The sequence below is a fragment of the Bos javanicus genome, chromosome 27 (assembly GCF_032452875.1).
Source record: "Bos javanicus breed banteng chromosome 27, ARS-OSU_banteng_1.0, whole genome shotgun sequence".
Lineage (NCBI taxonomy): Eukaryota > Metazoa > Chordata > Mammalia > Artiodactyla > Bovidae > Bos > Bos javanicus.
Genome location: NC_083894.1, coordinates 1,861,264 through 1,884,700, shown reverse-complemented (window position 1 = coordinate 1,884,700; position 23,437 = coordinate 1,861,264). Strand labels below are relative to the sequence as shown.

The 23,437-nt window shown below is 56.2% G+C and overlaps 1 protein-coding gene across 1 annotated transcript in view; it reads right to left on the bottom strand.

Moving 5' to 3' along the window:
• MYOM2 (myomesin 2) overlaps positions 1-23,437 on the bottom strand; it is a 63,729-nt gene that overhangs the window by 39,840 nt on the left and 452 nt on the right. Inside the window, exons 2-11 of the mRNA XM_061404051.1 lie at positions 18,153-18,273; positions 16,982-17,200; positions 13,955-14,117; positions 13,704-13,861; positions 12,340-12,432; positions 6,607-6,695; positions 6,470-6,520; positions 5,602-5,766; positions 3,216-3,377; positions 94-235 (exon numbers count right to left, since the gene is read on the bottom strand). Coding sequence (XP_061260035.1) covers positions 94-235; positions 3,216-3,377; positions 5,602-5,766; positions 6,470-6,520; positions 6,607-6,695; positions 12,340-12,432; positions 13,704-13,861; positions 13,955-14,117; positions 16,982-17,200; positions 18,153-18,262 — 1,352 coding nt within the window. The 5' untranslated portion in view covers positions 18,263-18,273. The remainder of the gene's footprint in view (positions 1-93; positions 236-3,215; positions 3,378-5,601; positions 5,767-6,469; positions 6,521-6,606; positions 6,696-12,339; positions 12,433-13,703; positions 13,862-13,954; positions 14,118-16,981; positions 17,201-18,152; positions 18,274-23,437) is intronic.

The window sequence follows — 23,437 nt, the reverse complement described above, 5'->3', positions numbered from 1 at the left end:
CACACCCTTCAGATGAGAAAGATACCCGTGCCCGCTGTCCAGGAGGAGACTCGCCTCGGGCACGATCTGGCCCCGGAGGAGCAGGACACTCACCGATCGATGAAGTAGCCAATGACGGGGCTCTCCTTGGTTGTATTGGGGGGCTTCCAGGTCACGATGACGTAGTCCCGGTTCGCGTCGTGGCAATGCACGTCCATGGGTGCACCCGGGGCCCCGGTGACCAGGGGGTCAGCGTCTGTGGGGAGGGAAGAGGACAGCGGCCAATGGTCAGTGTCTGGGGGGTCAGAGGACAGTGGCCAGGGGTCAGCATCTGGGGGGAGGGGCCAGGGGCCAGGGGTCAGCGTCTGGGGGGAGGGGACAGGGACCAGGGGTCAGCATCTGGGGGAGAAGGGGACAGGGACCAGGGGTCAGAGTCTGGGGGGGAGAGGACAGTGGCCAGGGATCTCGGGGGGAGGGACAGGGGCCAGGGGGTCAGCGTCTGGTGGGGGAGGGGAGGGGACAAGGACCAGGGGTCAGCATCTGGGGGGAGGGGTCAGTGGCCAGGGGGTCAGTGTCTGGGGGTGTGACAGGGACACCAGGGGGTCAGCGTCTGGGGGGAGGGGAGAGGACAGTGGCCAGGGGTCAGCATCTGGGGGGAGGGGACAGGGACCAGGGGGTCAGTGTCTGGGGGTGGGACAGGGACCAGGGGGTCAGCGTCTGGGGGTGGGACAGGGACCAGGGGGTCAGCATCTGGAGGGGAGAGGACAGTGGCCAGGGGTCAGCATCTGGGGGGAGGGGACAGGGACCAGGGTCAGCGTCTCAGAGGGAGAGGATAGGGACCAGGGATCAGCATCTGGGGGGAGGGGAGGGGACAGGGACCAGAGGGTCGGCCTCTGGGGGGAGGGGAGAGGAACGTGGCCAGGGCCTGGGGGCAGCTGAAGCTCTGACAGCCCCTCAAACCTAGAGGCCCCCCTGCTCACTCCTCTCCCCAGCTTAACCCTGAGGCCCAGATGACTCAACTGTGACCGCTGGTAACCAGAGAGGTGCCCGTATGTGTGACTTTTAAACTCAAAACGTTCTGTCCTCTATCACACATTCAGTCTTATTTTCCATAACTGACTCCAAAGTTGAAGTTCGCCTTCTCCTGATGGCCTGTTGTCACATAATGTCAGGATGTCAAAAACTGACCGATGAAATATTACTGTTATCAGGAGGCATTTTGCACACTGGAGACACAGTACCTTAACACTCGTGTGTTTCAGAGTCCTCACAAGATCTGAAGACTTATATTTTTTCCTGCGAGTTGTGACCACATTTGAGTCTGTACCCACGTGTCCCTTCCTCAGCCGTTTACGACCAGAGTGCAATTGCGTTTGTTTCCAAATGTTAATTACTGCAGCTGTGAAGGCCAACAGAGCTGTTCAGAAGTATTAATACACTGAGCATTTAATCTCCTGGTGTGGCGTGCATAGTTACTTGGGACCTGTGGCCACTGGACCTCCTATCAGTGCCAGGTGTATACAGTTTCTTGTTCTGTCCCCTCAGCACATTGAAATCTAAGGATTTCTTGACACTAAACCAAATATTCTCTCTCACATTCAAACTCCTCAGAGAGTCATCAGAACAGTTAAGCCCCCAGCCCTGCCCCCACCGCACGTGCGTCGTTTTCTTTCTGCTGGCAGTGCTGCATAAGCTAGAAATTGCAGCTCCAGTGTATGTATCTCACGTTGATGAGGTGAAACATCTTGCGGGAAGGTCTGCCCAGAGAGTGCAAAGGACATTTTAATGGCATCCTCATAAACATGGCAAAACTCTGTGGAAGTGTCTGAAACCCCAGCCTCATTGTCTTGAGGGGGTGGGGAAGGTGGGTGTCTGTACTTGTTTTGCATTTTTTTTTAAGCTAAAATATTCGCTGATGGTACAGCCCTTCCTTCATGCATGGATCTAACTGATCTGGTTTGGAAACATAATGTAAGGAGAGGGTCACTCCAGGCCCCCAGAACCTGGAGCCCGAGTGGGCATAAAGGCGCAGCAGGAGACAGGAGCACAGGATGGGGGGGCGGGTGGGGGCTGAGCATCCAGGGCCACGGCGGGAGGGGAGCCCGAGTGGGCATAAAGGTGCAGGAGACAGGAGCACAGGATGGGGGGTGGGGGCTCAGCGTCCAGGGCCACAGCGGGAGGGGAGCCCGAGTGGGCATAAAGGTGCAGGAGACAGGAGCACAGGATGGGGGGTGGGGGCTCAGCATCCAGGGCCACGGGGAGTGGGGGACCGGGTTAGGACAGTGGCCACCAGCCACCCAGAATAGACCATGCTGGTGTCCTGGGTGAGGGTGGTCAGCTGTGCCTTGGCCAGGTGGGGCTCTATGCCTGAGGTCCCTGTGCGCCCAGAGGCCATGCAGGGTGAGGGCTCGGCGGGGGGAGCAAGGCCCGCATCACAGCACAGGGGACCCTCCCCAGTTTAGACAGCCAGGGCCCCCTCCCTGGAGAAGGGCCCAGGCCTCTGCCTGCCACACAAAACGGAAGAACATTCCTTACAAAACTGTTACGAAGTTTAGATTACATATGGTATATGAATATATGTGTGTATATATATATTAATACATATATATGTATGTATACATATATGTGTACATTATGTATACAATTTTATCCATTTTGTATATCCCTTTATCCATTTTACATGTAAATGTATATAAAATATGTATATATGACCTGTACTTCATGCATACATGAATGTATACCTATAAGCCTATAAGGATAGGCATGTGTATATGATATATAAATGCATATGTTACACTTGTGTCTAAAGGTAAATGCTCTTATACACAGCCTCGCCCACTGTGCCTGAGGTGTCCTGAGCTCTGTCCGGCCTTCCACACCTGGGTGGGTGAGGCCGTCCCGCGAGCTGAAAGGAGAGGATGAAACGAGACAACACAAGTGTGTCCTGTGTGAACACTCCAGGATGCAGCTGCCCTGTGCTGAGGCTGGTTCTTCCTGCGACCATCCTCAGCTGTCACGAACCTCAAGGGTGGCAGAGGGGAAGGAGGGAGGTGCCTGGAACCGGCCTCCCCCCCAGACCCCGGCCGGGCGTGGCCCCTGAACCGCAGGTGCTCACCCCAGGACTTATTCCCTGGATTCCAGTGGCTTGTCGGCACCCAGGCAGCGAGCCCTGCCTCCGCCCCAGCGCCACTCACACTGAGTATCACGCTGGTCCCCACCCCCGGGAGCCCACGCACCTCGGACAAACAGGAAGGCGCTGTGGTCGGTGATTCCCCCTCTGGACACGATCCTTAGGGTGTAGAGCCCCTCGTCATCCTTGTTGAGGTGGCTGAAGGACAGCGAGGCCTGGCCTTCTCCGAAGAACATCTTGGTCCACTTGGACTCCTTCAGCAGCACGTCTGCAAGACGGGCAAGGAGACGGGCCTCAGGGACACGCAGGGCCCAGGTGCATCCAGAGGACAGTGTGCATACCAGGACGTGTGGAGGACAGCGCGCACGGCAGGGCGAGGGGAGGACAGCGCGCACGGCAGGGCGAGGGGAGGACAGCGCGCACGGCAGGGCGAGGGGAGGACAGCGCGCACTACAGGGCGAGCGGAAGACAGCGCGCAGGGCAGGACGTGCGGAGGACAGCGCGCACGGCAGGACGAGCGGTGCGCGGGGCCCCGCCCAGGGCGGAGTAGAGGGCGGCTCGCAGCGTGTGGAAAGCGGGACGGTCCCACACGGCCCTCCTGAGCCTTGGAAACGTACCACGAGGCCCCCATAGTGTTCCTTAGACAGTAATAATAACGTGCCAACAAACCACAGCCTAAAGTGTACAGAACTAAAAAGGTGAATTTCGGGAGAAGAAATATAAATGATAAAAAAAAAAAAAAAAATCGACACTGGGCATCAAGGAGACACAGGATAAAATAATGAGAAATTAGCTATTATTTTTCATCCGCTGACTCCGTAACGTCCACAACCAGAAAGTGCAGAGCGGGCCTGCCTGCTCCGCCCTAATCAGCCAAGACTGTGACACCACGTGGTCTGGGGATCCCGGAACTTAAGACCTAGGCACGGGAACACCTTCTAGCATCCAGGCCAACATCCTCTGGAAATATCCGGAGACCCCTCCTCACGTCCCTGTCACTTCTCTCCAGAAAGGGTAAATTAGAACCTTAGGATTTACATGAGACCTTAAATCCTGACTCAGAACTACAAAGCATAGATTAATCTCCTCTGCCACCACAAAGCATGTCTCTCCCCGCCCCTTGCCCTCCTGGGCAGTGAAGATAAGACACACTGTCCTTTTCCAACCAAGATCACCACTGTCAACGCCCTCAAACCTAAAGCACCCTCGCAGTGGCCACAAGGTCAGCGGCAGCTCCTTTGCGCCCCACCCCCCCAGGGCTGCATTGTCTGTCAGCAGCTTTTTTCCATCAAGCTCTCCGTCATCACCGCGAGCCTGGTTTCCTGGCTACATTTGACAGCACCAGGGGCCAGTACCAGGCATCTGGCAAGTTGTCACAGGCTCTTCTGGGGTACTCCTTATATTTCACAGATACCTCGATTTACCATCTTGTGTATTTCCCCAGGGTTATAAACTACCTTACAGACAGGAATGGCATAGGATCCTTTGTGGTATTTCCCATTGTGTTAGGTCCTGGACAGATAAAAGCAGGAGGCTCTGTGACCGAATCCATAGGAAACAAGCAGCCGCCAGAGGTGAAGAAGGTTCCTCCTGCAGTCTGCTCATACACACACATGCACACAAGAGCTCTCACACAGTCATACACTCTGCTAACACACACACATGCACACAGGAGCTCTCTCACACACAGACATACACGGGAGCTCACTCACACACATGAGTTCACACATAGTCACACACTCTGCTCATACACACACACACACACACATACACACATGGGAGCTCACACACGCACATAAGAGCTCACATATAGTCACACACATACACACACATGTGTGAGCTTGCACATACACACATACACAGGAGCTCAAACATAGTCACACACATACACACACACACGAGTTTGCGCATACATATATGCAAACTCACATACACACACACATTCACACACAGCTGCACAGGGCAGCCCGTGCTGGCGGCAGCATGGGGCAGGGCCCTGGGGCCGTGGAGACTTGGGCCAGGCTTCCTGGGTCCCACTCCCTATCCTGCTGGCTCCCAGAGGCAGGGAGGGGAGGTCAGTGGTTCCTTGCCTCAGCTATCCACCCATAAGGGGCTGAGCACAGTCACTCCAAAAGTCCTGATGAAATGAACTGGGTCATCAACCTCAGAAGAGTCGGACACACAGTCAGCTCTGGTGACTGTTCACAACTGTTGTAGCCGAGGAAAAACATACGGAAACAGACGCCTCGCTCTCTCCCCCTAATCACACGAGACCCTCTCTGTGGACCGAGAACAGCTCTGATGCCTCATCTCTTCCAGGCCCGTGAACCGCATTCCGGGGAAGGTCAAGGTCACGGCAGGCCCAGGCTCCGCCCAGGCTCGCCCGCTCTGCCCCCTACAGCTGTCATGGAGGCGGAGACAGCGCCACGTCAGCGGCAGGTTCGGAGCTCACGTCCACCCGCGAGGCCCAGGAAGAGCCCACGGCCACTCACCATCTCGGTACCACTCGGCCCTGGGCTGCACGCGCTTCAGGTCCGGCGTCACCAGCAGTGTACACTTGAGAGTCAGGGTCTCGCCCTCCCGCCGGAAGGTGACTCCGAATTTCTCAATGAACTGGACGTCAAAGTGCGTGTACGGGATCACGGACGACAGGGGCACTGCAGAGAGCAGCGGGCACGGTCACGGCCAGGCCAGCAGGTAGAGCGGGTCCCCCCCCCCACCCCTGTGCCCTCTGCCTCTAACAGACAGCCGTGGATGGAACGTCTGTGTCCCCCAGGTCTCATGTGGGGGAGCTCCTGTGTGATGATATTGGGGGTCTGTGGGTGATCAGGTCATGAGGGTGGGGCCTGGGACAGGATCCATGCCCTCATAAGAAGAGCACAAGACCAGAGCCCTCTCTCCTCTCAGAGAGGATGCAGCATCCCTCACCCACTCGGTGGGCACCTCGACCTGGGACCTCCAGCCTTCCAGCACCACGGGAAGGAAGAGTCTGATGTTCAACCCCATGTGTGATGTTCATTACGATGCCTGCGTGGACTCAGCCACTTCTGAAGAACCAGAAAACCAGCGTGGAGTCACATCTGGACATTTGTGCCAAAGAGGAGGGAGAATCAGAGTGTGCAGGGCATGTGTGCTCTGAGCACCGTGTAAGAATAAGGGGTCTAAACCCTGCACCAGCCCCAAGACGTGCGGCTCCCATCAAGTCGTAGCACCCTGAGCCCTGAGTCCTTGCAGCAACTGTCAGCATACGGACACCAGCCGGGAGAAAGGGCCTTTTGCAACATGGTTTTAGAAAACATCTGATGCTTAGAAAATATTTGGACACATTTTTCTGCACAAACAGGAAAATAATCAACTTACATCCAATCGGGAGCCCCACCGAATGGAACGGCTCCTCGTCACCCCGGAACCCTGCAAGACAGCCGGGCGGTCACGGCGGGTGGAGAAAGGGGAGAGAAGGCGGGAGCAGCCCCCACCCACCCCGAGGGCACACTCACTTCTCACCACCACTGCCGCATTGGTGGACACCTGCCCATGCACGTTCGTGGCCACCGCCGAGTAGGTTGCGGTGTCGTCAAAGTCAGCCCTGGGGGAAAAGCCAGACACAGTCCTGACGGTGCCCTGGGACCGCCCTGCTCGGCCCCGGATGCAAGCACAGCCTTCCTCGAAAGCGGCTCGGGTGACCTGGATCCCTCGTCCTTGAGCAATTTGTTTAAGAACAATGCCAGCTTGTCCTCGGAATGAGGTATTAATTACACACACTATGCCTTGGCTTTGCAGGCAAAAATATGTACTGGCCCTTCCTAAAACCCCGAGTTTCACCCTCGAGGAGGAGCCTGTGTTCCCTCTGGTTCTGTTTTCCTACCTGCTGCGTCCGTGGTTTTGTCTTGTCATGGGGCAGCTCCAATGGCCTCAGCCTCTGGGAGAATCACCCCTACTCCCTCCCCACCAGGGGGCCCCTGTGCAGACCCCAAGCACCCACTGGCGGGTGTAACCAGGGTGCCTGAACTGGACCTGCCCGAGGTCTTGGGGTCCGAAGAATCACGGGAACGTGTGCTCAGCCCCAGGAAGGACAGTGACCCGGGCACCACAGACCCCAGTTTATCGGGGAGGGGCTCCTCACCCCATGTCTATCTCACACAAGTTGAAGCTTATTTTCTGGATCTGCACTGTCTTCCCACCAGCTTCCCCCAGAAACATCAGAGTTGAGAGGAGGACTTAAACTAAATGCAGACTCTCTGCTGGTTGGGATTCCCAGGTGGCGCCAGTGGTAAAGAACCCACCTGCCAGTGCAGGAGACACCAGAGACACAGGTTCAACCTCTGGGTCGGGAAGATCCCCTAGAGGAAGGCATGGCAACCCACTCCAGTATTCTTGCCTAAAGAATCCCATGGACAGAGGAACCTGGTGGCTACAGTCCATGGGGTCACAAAGAGTTGGACACGACTGAAGCAACTTAGCATATACACACTCTGCTGGTCATTTTTCATCAGCTATTTTGTATACAAAGTGCCAGGCAAGAGAGTCCTGTTACCCTATTAATACAAAGAAAAAGCAAAGTCTCTAAGAAGCTGGGTAAACACACACAAAATCCTGAAATCCGCAGCTTTCTGCCTTCTGCCGCCTCTCCAAGCGTGCGCATCACACGCACAGTGACAAAAACACGGAGAACATTTACTCAAATGTCACATTTAGATGCTTCAAGCATCCAGTGACCCAGAGACGAACCGGTTCTTCAGAAGTCCTTTAATTTTATTTCATGTTCTATTCCACCTGGGGCTGAAAATAGTTTCTTTGACCAAAAAGTACACAGTGTCTCCAACAGTAAATAAGTGTTAGTCACCCAGTCGTGCCTGACTCTTTGCGACCCCCATGGACTGCAGCCCACCAGGCTCCTCTGTCCATGAGATTTACCAAGCAAGGATACTGGAGTGGGTTGCCATTTCCTTTTCCAGGGGATCTTCCCAACCCAGCGATTGAACCTGGGTCTCCTGCACTGCAGGTAGATTCTTTACCGACAAAAGGAGAGCATATTTCAGAACATTCGGAGGAACCCTGGCCCACCCCTGCGAGGTTCCAGTCCGGCCCCAGATGCCAAGCCCACCTGGACAACAGCGTCTCCTGCTGGAGTCTGAGCTCTTCCTCGGTTGATTCACAGAATTAGGACCCGGGGCAGAGCTCCCTAACGCATTAGCGCAAACGCAGGTCAAGTAACCCGCCAGCACTTGCCGCTTAGCAGGAGGGACCGGGCCAGGGAAAGGGCGCCTGGGACCCAGGGTCCTGGTGCGCAGAAGGCCTGTGCACCCACTCACACGCACCTATCCAGTACAGAGGCTCCACGGACCGTGTGATGTGGACAGAAGCCCACGGCCCCTACAAGTGCCCAGACCTGCTGACTCCATGCAGAGGACCCCGGGCAGGCACGCCCCCTAAGGGAGCACACAGCGCAGGGCGGAACTCGGGTTACTCTCATCTATTTCTTCTTGGACACGTCTCTGTAAACGCTTCGCCTCCTATGAGACACAGTGGAACGTATACAGATGATAAATAAGCACACGGGTGTGCGGGGCTGCCCATGTGTATTGGTTGGCTCTGGTGCAGGGGTGGGCCGCAGGAAGCCTCGTACACGGTGGCACCACACGAAAGGGCAGACAGCAGGGCCAGGGCATGCAGGACAGAGTGTTCAGAGGGGACCACGCCCCACGTGAAATTTCGTTCACAGGTCACCTGGAGACCCGCACGCCTGACCACAGCCAGGGGCCTCCAGTCTCTCTCTCCCTCCCGAGGCCGCACCAGGGGAAGCCCAGAGTCTTAATTCGAGACTGTCAGAAGCCACACACAAGTGATGAGGGGCAGAGAAGCTTCCTTTCTATCTGGACGACATCCCAGGGCACACAGAGGGGCATTCCTTCTGTCTCAGTTGTTTCAAACGTCGTGGGGCACTTTTGCTTCCCAAAGCCTCGATCTGAAGTGTTCCCAAAGCCACCCCAGGCGAGAAACCTTATCTATTTTTTTTTTGAGGGGGGTCACTCCAAGTGGCATGTGGAACTTCCGCAGTCAGAGACCAAAGCTGTGCCCCCTGCGGTGGAAGCACAAAGTCTTAATCACTGGATCACCAGGAAGTCCAACGTGGTCCATTTTGTTTTACTTGAATATTTACTTATTCACTTGGCTGCGCCAGGTCTCAGCTGCGGCACGTGGGATCTTTGGTTGTGGCATTCGAACTCCTAGTTGCAGCACCTGGAATCTATTTTCCTGACCAGGGATGGAACCCAGGCTCGCAGCATTGGGAGCATGGGGTCTCAGCCACTGGACGACCAGGGAAGTCCCTTGTCTATTTTAAAAAAGGGACAGATGAACGTTTAAGCAGGACATGAATTTCTTCTGGGTCATCGGGGCCCATGTCCTCAAACTCTAAGCGGTGTTGACACGGGATTTAAATTTTCACTCAAAGTAGAATTTGAATATCAAAGTCTAAAAATAAAGCGCGAGTAGAGGCCAGCCCTGGAGTCACCCTACAAGGAGTGGGGCGCGTTGGGGTCAGACTGAAACACAATACGTGATGTTCTGAGCGCCTTTACCAAAACAGCAGCAGCATAAAAATTCTTTGAAGAAACAGAACTCACCCTGTGAGTCCCAAGAGAAAGTCTTATGAGCATGTAAAACCGTGTCAATTACAGCTTCAATTCGAACAGTACCGAAGGGGACGAAGCTTCCTTTTCGGCACTTCAAGAATCTGGCAGCAGCAGCCAAAAAATATTCATAGGAGCAAATGTCACTGGGTAAGAGAAGGCGGGGCTGGCTCCCGGCGGGGCGGCAAGGAGCAGGCACATTCTCCCACACCTACAGGGCGCGGATCAGATGATGGCAGCTCAGCAGTTTGGAATGAACAGCTGAACGCAGCTGTCGTGTGTGGGACCTCCCGGCACTTCTTCTGGAGAATATGCTCATTTCAGCTGCTAAGAATGTCCCCACACAAGTAAGAATACTGAGAAAAACGTTAGTCTTGGGAATGTCCTTGTCCCCAGTTCCTTGGCTACTTGCAAGCTGACGCCAACACCAAGTCTATCTGAGGATCCCTGGGTATACTGGGGCCTCACTGATTTAGCTCCCCTGGTTCAAAGCTTCTCTTATTCTCAATACACCATGAAAAGTTGCCATGTGAGGGTGAATAGGATCTTTCCATACTTAAGAAGAGCTTCCCCAGGGACTCAGATGATAAAGAATCCGCCTGCAATGCAGGAGACCCAGGTGTCATCCCTGGGTCGGGAAGATCCCCTGGAGGAGGGAAAGGCCACCCACTCCAGTATTCTTGTTGGAGAATCCCATGGACAGAGGAACCTGGTGGGCTACAGTCCAGGGGGTCGCACAGAGTCGGACACAACTGATTAACTAACACACACATACTTGAGAAAGGGAATTTGTTTCTCTTTTCAAAATAATGATTAAAATATAGCTTTAAAATGAAGCAATTGCTCCCTCAAGCTCACCCCGAGCACTCCCAGGGTACCCCAGGTGAGAAAGCCACCTCAAATTAAAGCATTCTCCTAAACAGCGGCTGGCCCCTCTCCCTGTTCATAAACTGCATGGCTCACTGCCTGTGGACACTTCCGGAAACTCTAGGACTCGAAGGAGCATGGATGCCTGGCCCCCACCGTCCCTCAGCCACCCACACCCCAGCAGACACGGGACTGCCTGGCCACTCCATCACAAACCCTCGTGCTCCACTCTCGAAACCTGTCCTCACCCCGTCCACCCGCCCACACGACGCCACCTTCCCTACATTCCGGCCAAACTGCCCACCTGCCCTCCTGCTACTCGCAGCGGTGACTCTTGGGGACCCGTCAGACCTGCCTTCCCCTCTGTACCTGACAACAGCCATGGTCCCAGCGGATGGCTTCAGGGTAGGGGTGGTCGTCTCTGCCCTCCTGCCCTGAGATGCCTGCCGACTGTTGCAGCCCCGGGGCAGTGCCCCTCCTGGGAGCCCCCGTCCCTCTGCCGTCACCTGCAGGCCTCGCCCTTAGACAGCCTCTCCCGAAAGACGTGCCCCTTCAGCTTACACCCACCCCATGGCCAGGCTGCGTGTCTGGATCTGGGTGCCCAGCACCATCACCCTGGCCTGATTCTCCTTTCCTGACGTGCACGGCTCACCTCCGTGTGCTAGACCTCCAAGTCAGGAAGCCAGCTTCTGGCTGCTTTATCCCAAGCTCCCGGACAGTGTGGGGCACACAGTAGGTTCTCAGCCAACAGTGCCAGTGGGGCCTCCAGCTGTTCTAAGCAGCCTCAGCTTTACTTTAGAGAAACAAAGTCATGACTCAACACAGACTTTAATCTTAACTGTAGCCTGTTAGCCTCTGTCCTCATTAACCTGCATAATGTTATGATCTTTTTGTAAAAAATGAAAGCTATGTATTCAGAAAAGCAGAAAGAAAATGAACAGCAGAATTTCACTTTTTGTTAAAAAAATTGAAGTATGCATAGAGGGTGAATGTTGTTTAAGAGAAACAGCAGTGCTGTAAGTGCGCCAGAATACTGACCCCAGTCGCTGGAAACAGGGGTGAACGTCATTATCTTTTACTTATCTATATTTACTGCACATGTGTGCATGCTTAGTCGCTTCAGTCGTGTCTGACTTTGCGACCCCAGGGACCATAGCCCGCCGGGCTCCTCTGCCCACGGATTCTCCAGCAAGAGCACCAGGGCGGGCCACCGTGTGCTCCTCCAGCGGATCTTCCCAACCCAGGGATCGAACCTGAGTCTGTTAGGTCTCCTGCATTGGCAGGTGGATTCTTCACCACCAGCACTGCCTGGGAAGCTCACCTGTATTTATCACATGTTTCCAATTTGTTGTGAGGAAAAAAAAAAAAAGACACGTTTCCTTGAAGAGTGGAACTTAGGGATTGTGGCCCAAACCTGGGAGAAGATTCAGCCCGGCTGGTGGGCGGGCATGAGGGTGTCTCAGCTTTCCCCGTGGCCTCATACCTGGACTGACCGCCGTTGTCCTTCGATAAACTGTCTAAACCACCTACTCCCTTTGTGTCCAAAGCAGAAGCCTGGGCAGAGCTCGGGTCCACACCCCTCAGATGCCACCAGGGAGACGGAGGGACACTTGTGTCTCCTGCCAAAAGTTAACTCAGAAGCTCTGGGACCGCTGTGCAGAATGTGGAGTGACCTGCCCTGTGCTCCTGTGTTTGGGGCCTGGCCACCTGGGCAGGCGTCTGGGTGCTTACCTGTTGATCTCCAGCGTGTGCACACCATACTTGCTGTCGATTCTGTACTTGCCCGGCTCCCCAGCCTGGCAGATCAAGCTGCCATCCTTATACCTGAACAAGGAAAGCACCTGAGTGTGAAGGCAGGTGGAAGTCTGGTGCGTGTCCTGACCTTGCTCGTTTTCCATCCCTGCCCCCGCCTGGCCCCACACTCACACACACATGCGCACGCACACATGCGTGCACACACACACACACACGTGCACACACACGTGCACACACACACGCATCATCACCCTGCTTCTGCCTGAGTCACCGCTCACATCTCAGGTGGATGAACAAGGGGAGCAGCTTCAGGAAGGGTCCAGAACCCCCCTCAACTGTTTAAGAGGGGTCAGTTCTCACTAGACTCTGATGACCTGGGCAACCCTCAACCTGCAACAGAGCATGGGCCAAGGTCCCCTGGAACTTGCTAGAAATTCAGGATATGTCATTCCAAGAAAAAAATGTAGCCAAGGTTGGTCAGGCCCTGGTATAGCCTCTGGAAGCTACAGGGTCACCGGGACTCACATGGAGAGACCCAGCCACTCTGGTCTCACCAGGAGGAGGCTGGACCAGTGGTCCCCCAGGACAGCAGAACCACGGCTCCCCGAGACCAAGGGCAGGCAGCTCCCAGTCTCCCTGCCTATCAAGCAGCCAGAGGAGCCAGGTAGACACTTGTCCCCTCTGCTGCCAAGAGACCCAACCTGGGACACTAGCAAAATGTCTTCTGTGGCCAGACAGACCCCAGGGACCCGGCATGAGCAAGTAGGAAGGAAATGGACAGATATGTCAGCTTAGCAATGCACATCAAAACTAAGTGTCAGTGGGCTTAGAGACTTCATCTGTCAGTATCTCAAGGCTCCAGAAACCCTGCCCTGTGGTTCCAAAGCCTTGGAGTTTAGCGTCTCCACTCACACGAGTAAAAGCAGAACCGTGGGTGTCAACGCTGGTCATTTCTGGGAACCTGGTTTTATTTTACTTTATTGTATTTTCCCAGCTGCATTGTGCTGCTTGCAGGATCTTAGTTCCTCGACTCGGACTGGAACCCCAGGCCACCGCAGCGAGAGCTCAGAGTCCTGACCAGGGGCCTCCAGGGAATTCCTGGGTTTTTACATAACAGTCCTCTGGACAATCAGTTGGCTCAATTGCAGTGAAATGAAACCGCCTGCCCAGGACCCCGGGCGCGTTTACCGCTGCCTTTCCGGGTGGGTCTTGTGTGTGTTGTTCCCTGGAGTGGGTGCCAGGCTCCCTGCACACGGACCTTCTCCATCCACCCAGGTAAGCAGAAGGCCGCAGAGCCTTCAGATGGGAGCAGCCCGGCCACCCGAAGGGCGCCCACTCACCACTGCACCACGGGGGTGGGGAACCCCTGCACCGTGAAGCACAGCTTGACTGACATCCGCTCCCAGACGGTGTGCGAGCGCAGCCGCACCAGGATCTCGGGCGCCCGGCTTATTCGCTCCTCAAACGAGTGCCGCTCCCAGGCCAGCCTGTCGTCCACCTGTCCAGGGCGCGGCACGGTCAGGGCGCTGGGGAGCGCCCCAGGCCCCGGAGCACCCCACCGCCCCCGGACGCCCCCAGTGCGCACGCCTACCGCATGGTGCAGGCCGTGTCTGCCCGCGTGCTGCAGGGCCAGCCTGTCCAGCTGGTCCCGGGCGTGGGTGCGGGCCACGTGCACGTCCTCCTCCAGCTGGGCCAGCTCGCTCAGGTAGCGCTCCCGCTTGGCCTCCCCGTAGGCAGCCACCATCGACTGGTACCTGCAGGAGCCGCGAAGGGGGCGCGCTTACCATGGGCGGGGCCGGACCCCGCCTCCCCAGGATCTCCTGGGGAGGAGAGCTGGTTCCGCCAGCTCCCCTCTTCATGTTCCCCTCCGCTCGCTTGTTCCGCGAGCCCTGCGTCACACAAAACCCACTCGTCTCCACCTGAGGCTGCCATGTCTGAGTGAATTAAAGACCCAGGTAAAGCCTTCTGAACTAGCAAATTCAGAGTGAAATAGTCTGTATTCCAGAGCACACAGTCGGCAGCTTCTCGGTCTATAGGGGCGGAGAAGTGAGGGGCCCACTCCTTCTGCCGAGGGCTGCCTCCGTGGGCCCACAGATGACCCCCGACACCCCTGCCCAGCGGGCATCCAGGCTCCAGGCCGGCTCCAGACACCCTGATCCTGGCTGCCAGGCTCCCATTCACTCCAGGAGACTTGCCCACGCAAGTGGCTCTGCGGGTCTGTGCTGGAGACAGCGGGGGCCTGCTAAGCGGGCTCCCAGAAATGGAGCCTTCTTGTCTGCAGGGATCCCACGAAGTGACAGACACAGCAGTGATGGATCTCTGCACATGCTGCAGACTGTCCTAGCAAGACTGAAGGATCAGAAGTCCCACCTTGACCTGTGTACAAACTACGAGCATGGGGCTTGTTGATGGCACTACCAGCCCCTAGTGATTTATAATTGAAATGGAATTGCCCCTCGCCCCAAACACCCTCACTCAGGACAGTGACAAAGTGTCCCTGCTGGTACCTGTCCAGAAGGCCAGGACCCCATCCTCCTGTGCCGAGTAATGTCAGTGTCCGAGCTTCTGCCCTAACGACACAACCCTTGGACAGCTGCGTGAGACTGGGGGGCCCACTTTGCCCAGGACAGACAGACAGGCATCAAAGGGACACTGCTAATCGGCTGTATCTTTCGGGAGGACACACCCAGACCCTTCAGAGCACACTGGTGCCGCCTTGGCTTTTATCTCACATGAAGAGCTCACAGCTTAACTCACACTGATCGAGCCACAATTTTGTCTTTCACCAAAGACACATTTGTCCTGTAGATTAAACTCCTATCTGCCACAGGACGTAAGGAATAAATATGTGCTTTCAGAAACGCTTTTGGCCAGCAAGAGTAGTAAATCATCACCAGGACTGGAATTCATCTAACTCCTCAAATCCCCCCTACACCCGCTCCCCTCTGTGGCCAGGACAGAGCGGGAATTGCTACAAAATCTCCACCAATTCTGGCTCAGCTCACCAAAACCTCCAGCTGTACTCAGGCTCACTCTGAAGGGAGGAAGGACCTTGTAGGATCTTTTGCACGGGAGATGTGCACACGGGGTGTGAGAGTAAAACCCTGTGAGGGTCCTGAAAGCAGCGCCCAAAGCCTGGGTGCTGGGCTCCGTAGAGGGCGGGCACAACCGAGCCCTGTCCACGCTGCACCTGCTCAGACGGACTGACTTTCACCCTGAGCTCCAGGGACACAGTAAGATTATAACCAGTCACCGAGAATCAAAATACATTCTTGAGTCAGATTTGCTACTGCAGGAGAGCAGTAGCAAAGGTTTTAGGCAAACTTCCAACGGCCAGAACTGTCACAAAAGTCATTTTTTGCTGAAACCACACGAGTCACAGTAACGACTCCCTAACTGTTCGAATCAACACAAGTTTACTTTCCTCATCCACTTCACCTCAGGAAACTGAGGAATGGGAACTTATGGGACAAGATCACGCCAAGTTATTAATAAAACTGATGGTTCAAATAAAGATAAAGTGGTAAGGCTCGGGTCTTGTCACTTGCTGTGCCACCACTTAAGTAGAGTAGAACTCTTTCTGCTATAATCCAACACATAAAAACCCAATTTCTTAAGGTACACATTTTGAATTGATTCTTTGAAAAAATAAGTCTTCTCTTGACAATAAAATTAATTTACAGGACAACATTCCCATAAGGCATTTAAAGATAATTCAAATTTTCAAAAATAAAGGCTAATCTTCTCAGCTATACAATATTTTCATTAAACAGATTCCTTAGTCACAGTGCAACTTTCAGACTGAAACATGTTGACCTAAATCCCTTTTTTCCTTTTGAATTTTGAGTGTTTTAGAGATATAGAGAGAAATTTCTAGAAATAAGTAGAAGGTGAGGAGGAAAAATAGAGCAGATACAAAGCATTCTCGAGATGCGTAAGCACTCTGTTCTTAGAAGATTCAAGTAAGCTGACCACCAGCTTCTTGTGATCTGGGTTAATTTTAAGCCCGGCATTCTCAGTCACCCGCCCCATTCCGGTGGCTTCTCCCCATGAGCTGAGCCAGTAGAAATGTGAAGCACGAGGGTCCACAGACCACTCCCTGCAGCTCCATGTCCACAAGGACAGACGGCTGGCACCCTGGCCCCTCTCTGGAAGGTCCCCTGCTTGAGTACAGGCCTCACAGCTGGCCGTTGGTAGCCCGAGAGGTTGTTGATGGAAATTTGAAAACTCCAATTCACACCTTTAGGTCTCGATGTTTCCAAGTGTGGCAGTCATGTTCCCTGGGTGGGGAAGTGCATTTAGCGGGGAGGGGACAGAGGCCTGAGGCCAGCCCAGCTGTGTCGTGGGGAAGTAGACGTGGGTCCCCTGGACCACGGCGCTCCTCTCTGCCCGAGGGTGCAGAAAAGCCACCCCGCTCGCCTCCTTGCAGGGACCAGTGGAGACGACGACGGGGGTGCAGAGCAAGACGGGCTGAAAGCAGCCGCTCGTGGCTTTTGCTGCAGCAGGAGCGCCCCCGCGTCTCCCAGGCCCCTCCAGCTCTGCCCCCGCTCTCTGGCCACACAGCCCCCGGTCCCGGGCTGGGGCGCCGAGTGTGGCGGTGGCGGGGGTTGGGAGTTACCTGCGCTTCCTCTCCTGCGCCTCCTCTTCCAGCGCACTGCTCATCCTCTTGGCGCACAGGGGGCAGGTGGTCCTCCCCAAGGTGGTGTCCCCCAGGCTGGTCTCCCCCAGGGTGGTATCCCCCAGGGTGGACTCTCCCAACGCCGCCCGGCTGGACTCCCTCTGCGAGGACGACTTCCGAGTGACCGATCTCTGCAAAGACGACTGGGCGGAAGCGCGCCTTGGTGCAGGGGAGAAGTGCAAACGTGTAGTTACAAACAGCATCACTCTTTCCATCCCCCCAGCCTCTCCTCGGAATGCACGGGCACCCACGCCTGTGGGCGCGCCTGTGTGTACACACCTACCTGCTCGCGCGTGCACACACTCAACCCTGTGTGTGACCTCCTCCCCATCTGCCCGTGTCCAGCGCCAGGGGCGCCCCCTCTCCCCAGACTCAGCTCCCTGCCACCCCCGCCCGCCCTCTGGGGCCAGCAGGTGCCTGCCAGGCCCTTCTGGCCTGAGGCTGCAGTGATGTCTATCTTAAGAGATTTGAAGCTCCCCAAGGCTGCGGGAGGGGCAGCGAATGTTTGGCTCTGTTTGTTCCTGGGATGGCAGCCGACCACAAGGGCCACGGGCAGCTCTAAATATAGGGGCCGCGGAGCTGAGGCCAGAGCCAGTGCCAGTGTCCGTCTCCTAAATTATCGCCGCAGGAGCTCACTGATGAAGCTGCAGCTTGACACCAGCCCATCAGACAGAGAGCAGTCTACCTTCTGCTACCTTTGTCATTAACGTAGCAGTATTCTGAGGTCAGCTTCCATCCAGTCATCACTTTGCCCCTACACACTCAGTCCCACCAGCATTCCCTTCCATGGAGTTCCTTCTCATGGTCCTTGCTTCTGGGTGAGCTTTTAAATTCTAGTTCTGAAGGCATGTGAAGGAAGATCCCTGCCTCATGAGCTAAACCCGGGGCTCAGAGCCGATCTAAGAGGACCTGCCAGGATGTCATGCAGTAGCCCCAAAGCTTTCTGTGCAGCTGGGGCTCCCAGCTCCCTCTCTGCTCTGGACACAAGCATCGGGGATCACAGCCCTCCCTGAACCCCCAAACCAGTTCATCTCTGGGCTTTAGGAAGCCTCCAAGGTCAGACACAGCTCATACTCGAGATCAGCCGCCTCATCAGTGACTTTCGACTTACTTCTTTTTCGCTGAGTATTCATCCAGAAGGTACCTTGTCTGGATATTGCGGTATGACTGGTCAAAGTGCTTGTGTCTCTTTTGGTAGAAGGGCACAGCAACGAGCGACATCTTGGTAACTCCTGCAGGAAAGAGCAACAGGCAGAGCTGAGGCCCTGCATTTCCACTGACCAGGCTGCTGCAATTCCTACACGAGAATCAACTCCAACTAACTAAACCCTTCCTAAAAGAAAAGAAGGGGACAAAAGGAAGACTCTCTAAGAGGAAATAGTGTTGGACGCCTATTAGGTCCCCCGGCACCTGACTGCCTTTCTTGTTTGAGTCCATAAAAAATCAGAAGACTGAGCTACACTTTCCACTTAATGAATAAACTCACCCAGTGTCCACAGACGACCTAGTCTGTTCAGGCAATGTGGAAAGCAATGTGAGTGATAAGGATAAAAATAACTGAAGCACAGGTCAAAGAAGTACACAAACACTTAGAACCCGAGCGAGGAGGAGACAAAGCAGAGAGAGGCACGAAACCCTCTGGGAAGTGGAGTGGTTGCGGGAGCGGGGCACGTGGCCCTGGAGTGCGGCAGCCAGCAGCCCCCAAGAAGGCGCCGTTTGAGAGGAGCCTCTCTGGGTGGGGAGGTGACGGCGGCCGCAGGGCGGGTGAGGGCATCCCTGGAGCAAGGCGAGGCAGGACACAGGGTCGCAGGGTCCCAACAGGAGAGCTTTCACTCTGCAAAGACCACAGCCACATGTGGAGCATTCAGCATCTGTGCAGAGGCTGAAGCCACTCCTGATTGAAGGGGCCTTGAGAAAGGATGGTGTCTCCAGGACACACCCAGGCCCACCCGTCTAACAGCCTGGCCCACTCACGGGCGACCTGTCAGCTTACTTCATTGGGGGAGCAGGCCTGGGGACGGAGCCCAGCTCAAAGCCTGCGGGGTGCAGGAAAGTGAGTGTGTTTTGGCTAAATTCTCCCCAAGCTTCTCTCTGCTAGAACAGTGGTCCCAACCTTTTTGACACCAGGGACCAGTTTTGAAGAGGACAGTTTTCCCACAGACTGGAGGGGGCAGGGTTGGAATGATTCAAGTGCATTAGATTTATCATGCACTTTATACCTATGATCAGCTCTTCAGATTACCAAGCATTAGATCCCAGAGACAGGGGGCCCCCTGCGGCGGGAATGTGGGGGTCTGAGGCAGGGCGTGTTAGCAGCATGTGCTGCACGTGCCCGCCAAGCCAGTAGCCCGCCAGCTTCCCAGCTGCCTGCCTCTCTGAGGGGAGCAGACAGCATCCCCCAGGCCCTGTGGCTGCTGACCTCCAGACAGAGGGACTCAAGGACCCCCCAAACCCCAGTCCATTCTTATCTTCTGTGTTCAAACTGGAGTGATCTGGCCCAGAGTACAGCCCACAGGACAGGGTGAAAGCTGAGGGGCAAGCATAGGATCCTGCCTGCGGCGAGCCCCCCACTCCGCACCGCTACCCACACTCCTGAGCGGAGGCTAGGAAGCCTTCCAAACACAGGGTTTGTTCCTCGTCTGTGACTCACAATCAGGTCCCTTTAGTCTGTGATCTCCCAGAATCGCAGAACTGCAGAGCTTGGCAAGGTCCTTGGGGGTTAGCCAAGCTCCTGCCCTTGGGGGAGGATGGGCAGGTGCCCCCGTGGCCAGAGAGGGGAATGATTTCCCAAAATCAAACAGAAATGCCCTGTGTGCACACAGAAGCATACAGAAGACCAGGTCCAGACACCACCAGACTGCTCTTCCTGGGCCTTTTATACTTTTCTGCACTAACTCATCTCCAAATTCCCTCCTAAAAGCCAGCTAGTCAACCAACCACCATGGATCCCTGGGGTCCGGCGTGTGGCACGTGGTGTACATCTGACTGTAAACACACAACGGAAACTTCCGCCTAAGGGAGCCGATGCAGACGCAGCCCCTCCATCCCACCCAGCTCTGAAAGAGGTGCTGTGACTCTGAGGTCAAGTGCGCAGGTTCGGACACCTGCAGCCCTGGGAGGGACTCGACCCTCCAGCGCTCTGCGTGGCTTTGATGCTCTTGTTCTGTCTCTAACCCGGACCTCCGGCTGAACGTGCACGCTCCGCAGGGAGGAACGCACACTGACACCAGTGGCCGTCTGTGCCTGGCACACTAGTGTCTGTTGTTATCGAGCTTAATTGTGTAGGCAGGACGGGGCATCTGAAAGCACACGCTTATCATTTTAATATCTGCAGTCCCTCAACTTCATCCCTGGGATTTTCCAGGGAGTGACTCAGAGCGAATCTTCAAGGAAAGTTTCCCCTCTAAGAAGGCACACATTCCATCTCTGGAAACGGGTCGCTGAGTCCATGTGTTGGGGGCCAGGGGTCACCACTCGGAGCCAGTTTCATCCCCGAGACGCCTTCTCCCACCGGCCGTGCGCTCGTGGGGAGGAGTCCTACGGCAGAGAAGCCCAGGACGCCTTGCAGCTGCGGCTGCACCGGTGTCCTGGCCCATCATGATATGTACATGTCTCTGCTGAGCCACCCGTCAAATCTGTCGCCTTTCTTGGCAGAGGGAAGAGTCCAAAAATGGCCAAGGTGACAGGGGAGAATAAGCTGTCAGGATGTGTTCAGAGTGTAGCAGCTAGCGCCCCAAAGAGGCAGCCGCCCCTTGGCAGGACCCCGGTCCTGTTCAGAGCCAGCACCCTGCGGGCTCTACGTGCAGTAGGCGCCCAGCTTGTGCTGGGCTGATGGGTGGCTGGCGAACCCACCCTCTCCTGCTGCAGGCGAGACCTCTGTGGTGATGGGGACGCAGGGCTGGAGTCGAGTGCTTGCCCTTCCCCTGCTTTGACTGTGGACTTGCTGGAGATGCGTCCCCCAGGACATCAGGGGCCCGGCGGTACCTAGCCCCCAGCCCACACGCTTCTCCACTCACTGAGTAGACATCCTGCCCAGAGATCCAGGAGGCTCCCCCACATCCACCCCGCCCACAACGGGCGCACCTGTCCGTGCCAGCCACGCATGGACCCCGGCTGGTTGCGTCTCAAGGATGGAGAGGCCTTGGGGGTGCCTGCTCCAGGCTGACAGCGAACTCCTATCTTTGTGCATGAGACCCATGCCAGCGGGACTGCCACACAGCCAGAGCCCACGCCAGGCCCCGTGCAGGCGCTGCTCGGTGGACCTCGGGTTCTAGAACCTGCCCAGCTGTGCCCGTCCCTGCCTGCCCGGGGCCTGTAGATGCGGGGAGGATGCCCGTGGAAACGAGCCCTGCAGGCCCAGCCCCTGCTCCAGAGTTGTAGCCCCTGGGTCTCAGGGGACCATGGGGACACAGCCAGCTGCCCTCTGGGGATCCTCCAAGAGGAAGGGGTGACAGCATGTTTGCACAGACCTCCCTCCGCTTTCTCCTCTTTAGGAAAACAATCCCCTCACTGACCCCTCAGCTGCCCCCAGCACAGCCTAAGGGAGTGAGTCCCAGGGGAGGAGGCATTGGGGCCAGAGCCCAGCTCTAACCCCACCGCCCACCCGGGTCAGCGTCTTCCACGGAGAACAGAGGGGCTGGGGGAGGGGGCAGGGCACACTGGGCACACCGGTGGCCAGGCTCTGTGACCTCCAGAGACAACACCCCACTCTGACCACTGACCGTCCTCCATACCAAAGGTACACAGTCAACCAGTCAACCGTGGTCAAAGCACACGGGGTTCGCTGTTTACAACTGTGAGTGAATTTACACAACTCAAGCTGCGTGGTCTCCTGTCCCGGTTTGAGTCTCGACCTTTCCTGCGAGGAAGCCACCTCAGGTGATGAAAATAAGCCGCCTGCTCCCGGGCTCCCGGCAGCAGAGCTGAGCGTCCGTCTGACCCGGAGCCGCTGCTCTCCACCCACGGGTGCTCCTGACACGTTTGGGGATCGTGAGCCTGAAATGAAACACGAGCTGGACGTGCCTCTGTGGCAGGCTCCGCCCTGGTCCCGTCCCATGAGGATGGACCGGAGTCATCACCCATGTCCCCAGAAGGACTTTAATCCGTGGAAACATGTCCATTTACTTCCATGCAGTAAAAGAAAGTGTGGTTTGTGCAGCTAACGCGCTCAGAGTCCACGAGCACAGCAGGTGCGAGCGCCTCCAGAGAACAGAGCACACAGCCGCCCCCACCCCGTGGAGCCGGCCCGCCCCACCCCCCACCCCAAGGAGCCGGCCCCCACCCCTCAGCCCAAGGAGCCGCCCCGCCCCCACCCCGTGGAGCCGGCCCCCACCCCCCACCCCAAGGAGCCGGCCCCCATCCCGGTTCCCAAGACGGACTGCTTTCCCTGAGGCTTTCCAAGCTACTCAGCCCAGAAGTCAGTGTAACAACAGAGCACAGAGTAGCCCTTCAAATCCTCACCCCCTGACGCGGCCTGACGCCTAACGTCTGGTAGCCAGTTTTTCAAGTGTTCCCCAAATAGCCTCTGAGCCCCGGGACTGAATGTCTTAGCAGTTCCCTCCTTGCTGCTGCAGTCCCCGGGAGCTGGTCCACACCGCCCCGGCGCTTAAGCAGGATCAAATTAGACAGAGAAACAGGATAAGGCGCTGCTTCCTGGACAGGAGCACTGCCCTCTCCAGCAGCCCAGCGGCCTGCCGCAGTTTTCACAAATGGAGAGAACTAGCAACAAAGGAGATTATCCGGAGATTTCACCCCACAAACTTTACCCACTGGTTTCCTTGTCTCCATAAGAACACGTGGGCCAAGTTCCCTAGTTCAGCGTGAGCCTCACACAGATGCCCTACACGTACGGCCCAGCCTTACTCTAGGACAGAACTCTAAATCAGCTTTGCCCCGAGTGCTCTTGGAAGCCTGTGTTACTGCTGTATTCATCAGGGCAGGACCTTAGATCAGGAGGTGGGGAGAGATCAGCATTTCTGGGTTTCTTTGGTGGCACCGTGTGGCATGGAGGATCCTCCCCGGCCAGGACCAGGGCTCGAGCCTGTGTCCTCCCATGGGATTCCAACCGCTGAGCCCCCACCTTCCTGCCTCGCTGCTCCCCCCGCACCCTGGACCTCCCGGGTGTAGGCTTCCAACCCCACTGCCGTCCTCTGGGGCAGCGTTTCAAAAGCATGACCAGCACTCTGGCTCTCTCAGGGGAACCGAGGGGGAATTGTACAGGCTCATAACGCACGGAAGAGCTGGGGGAGCAGCCTGCTGCTGTGACGGGAGCTCTTGGAAACAGTGACGAGAAGCACGGAGCTGTCCCCTCCCTGAGACGCTGCAGTCCGGATCAGAGTGCAATGGCCCTGGGTTCTCTTTTTCTCTTAAGAAAATATCCAGCTTTATTTCACACCA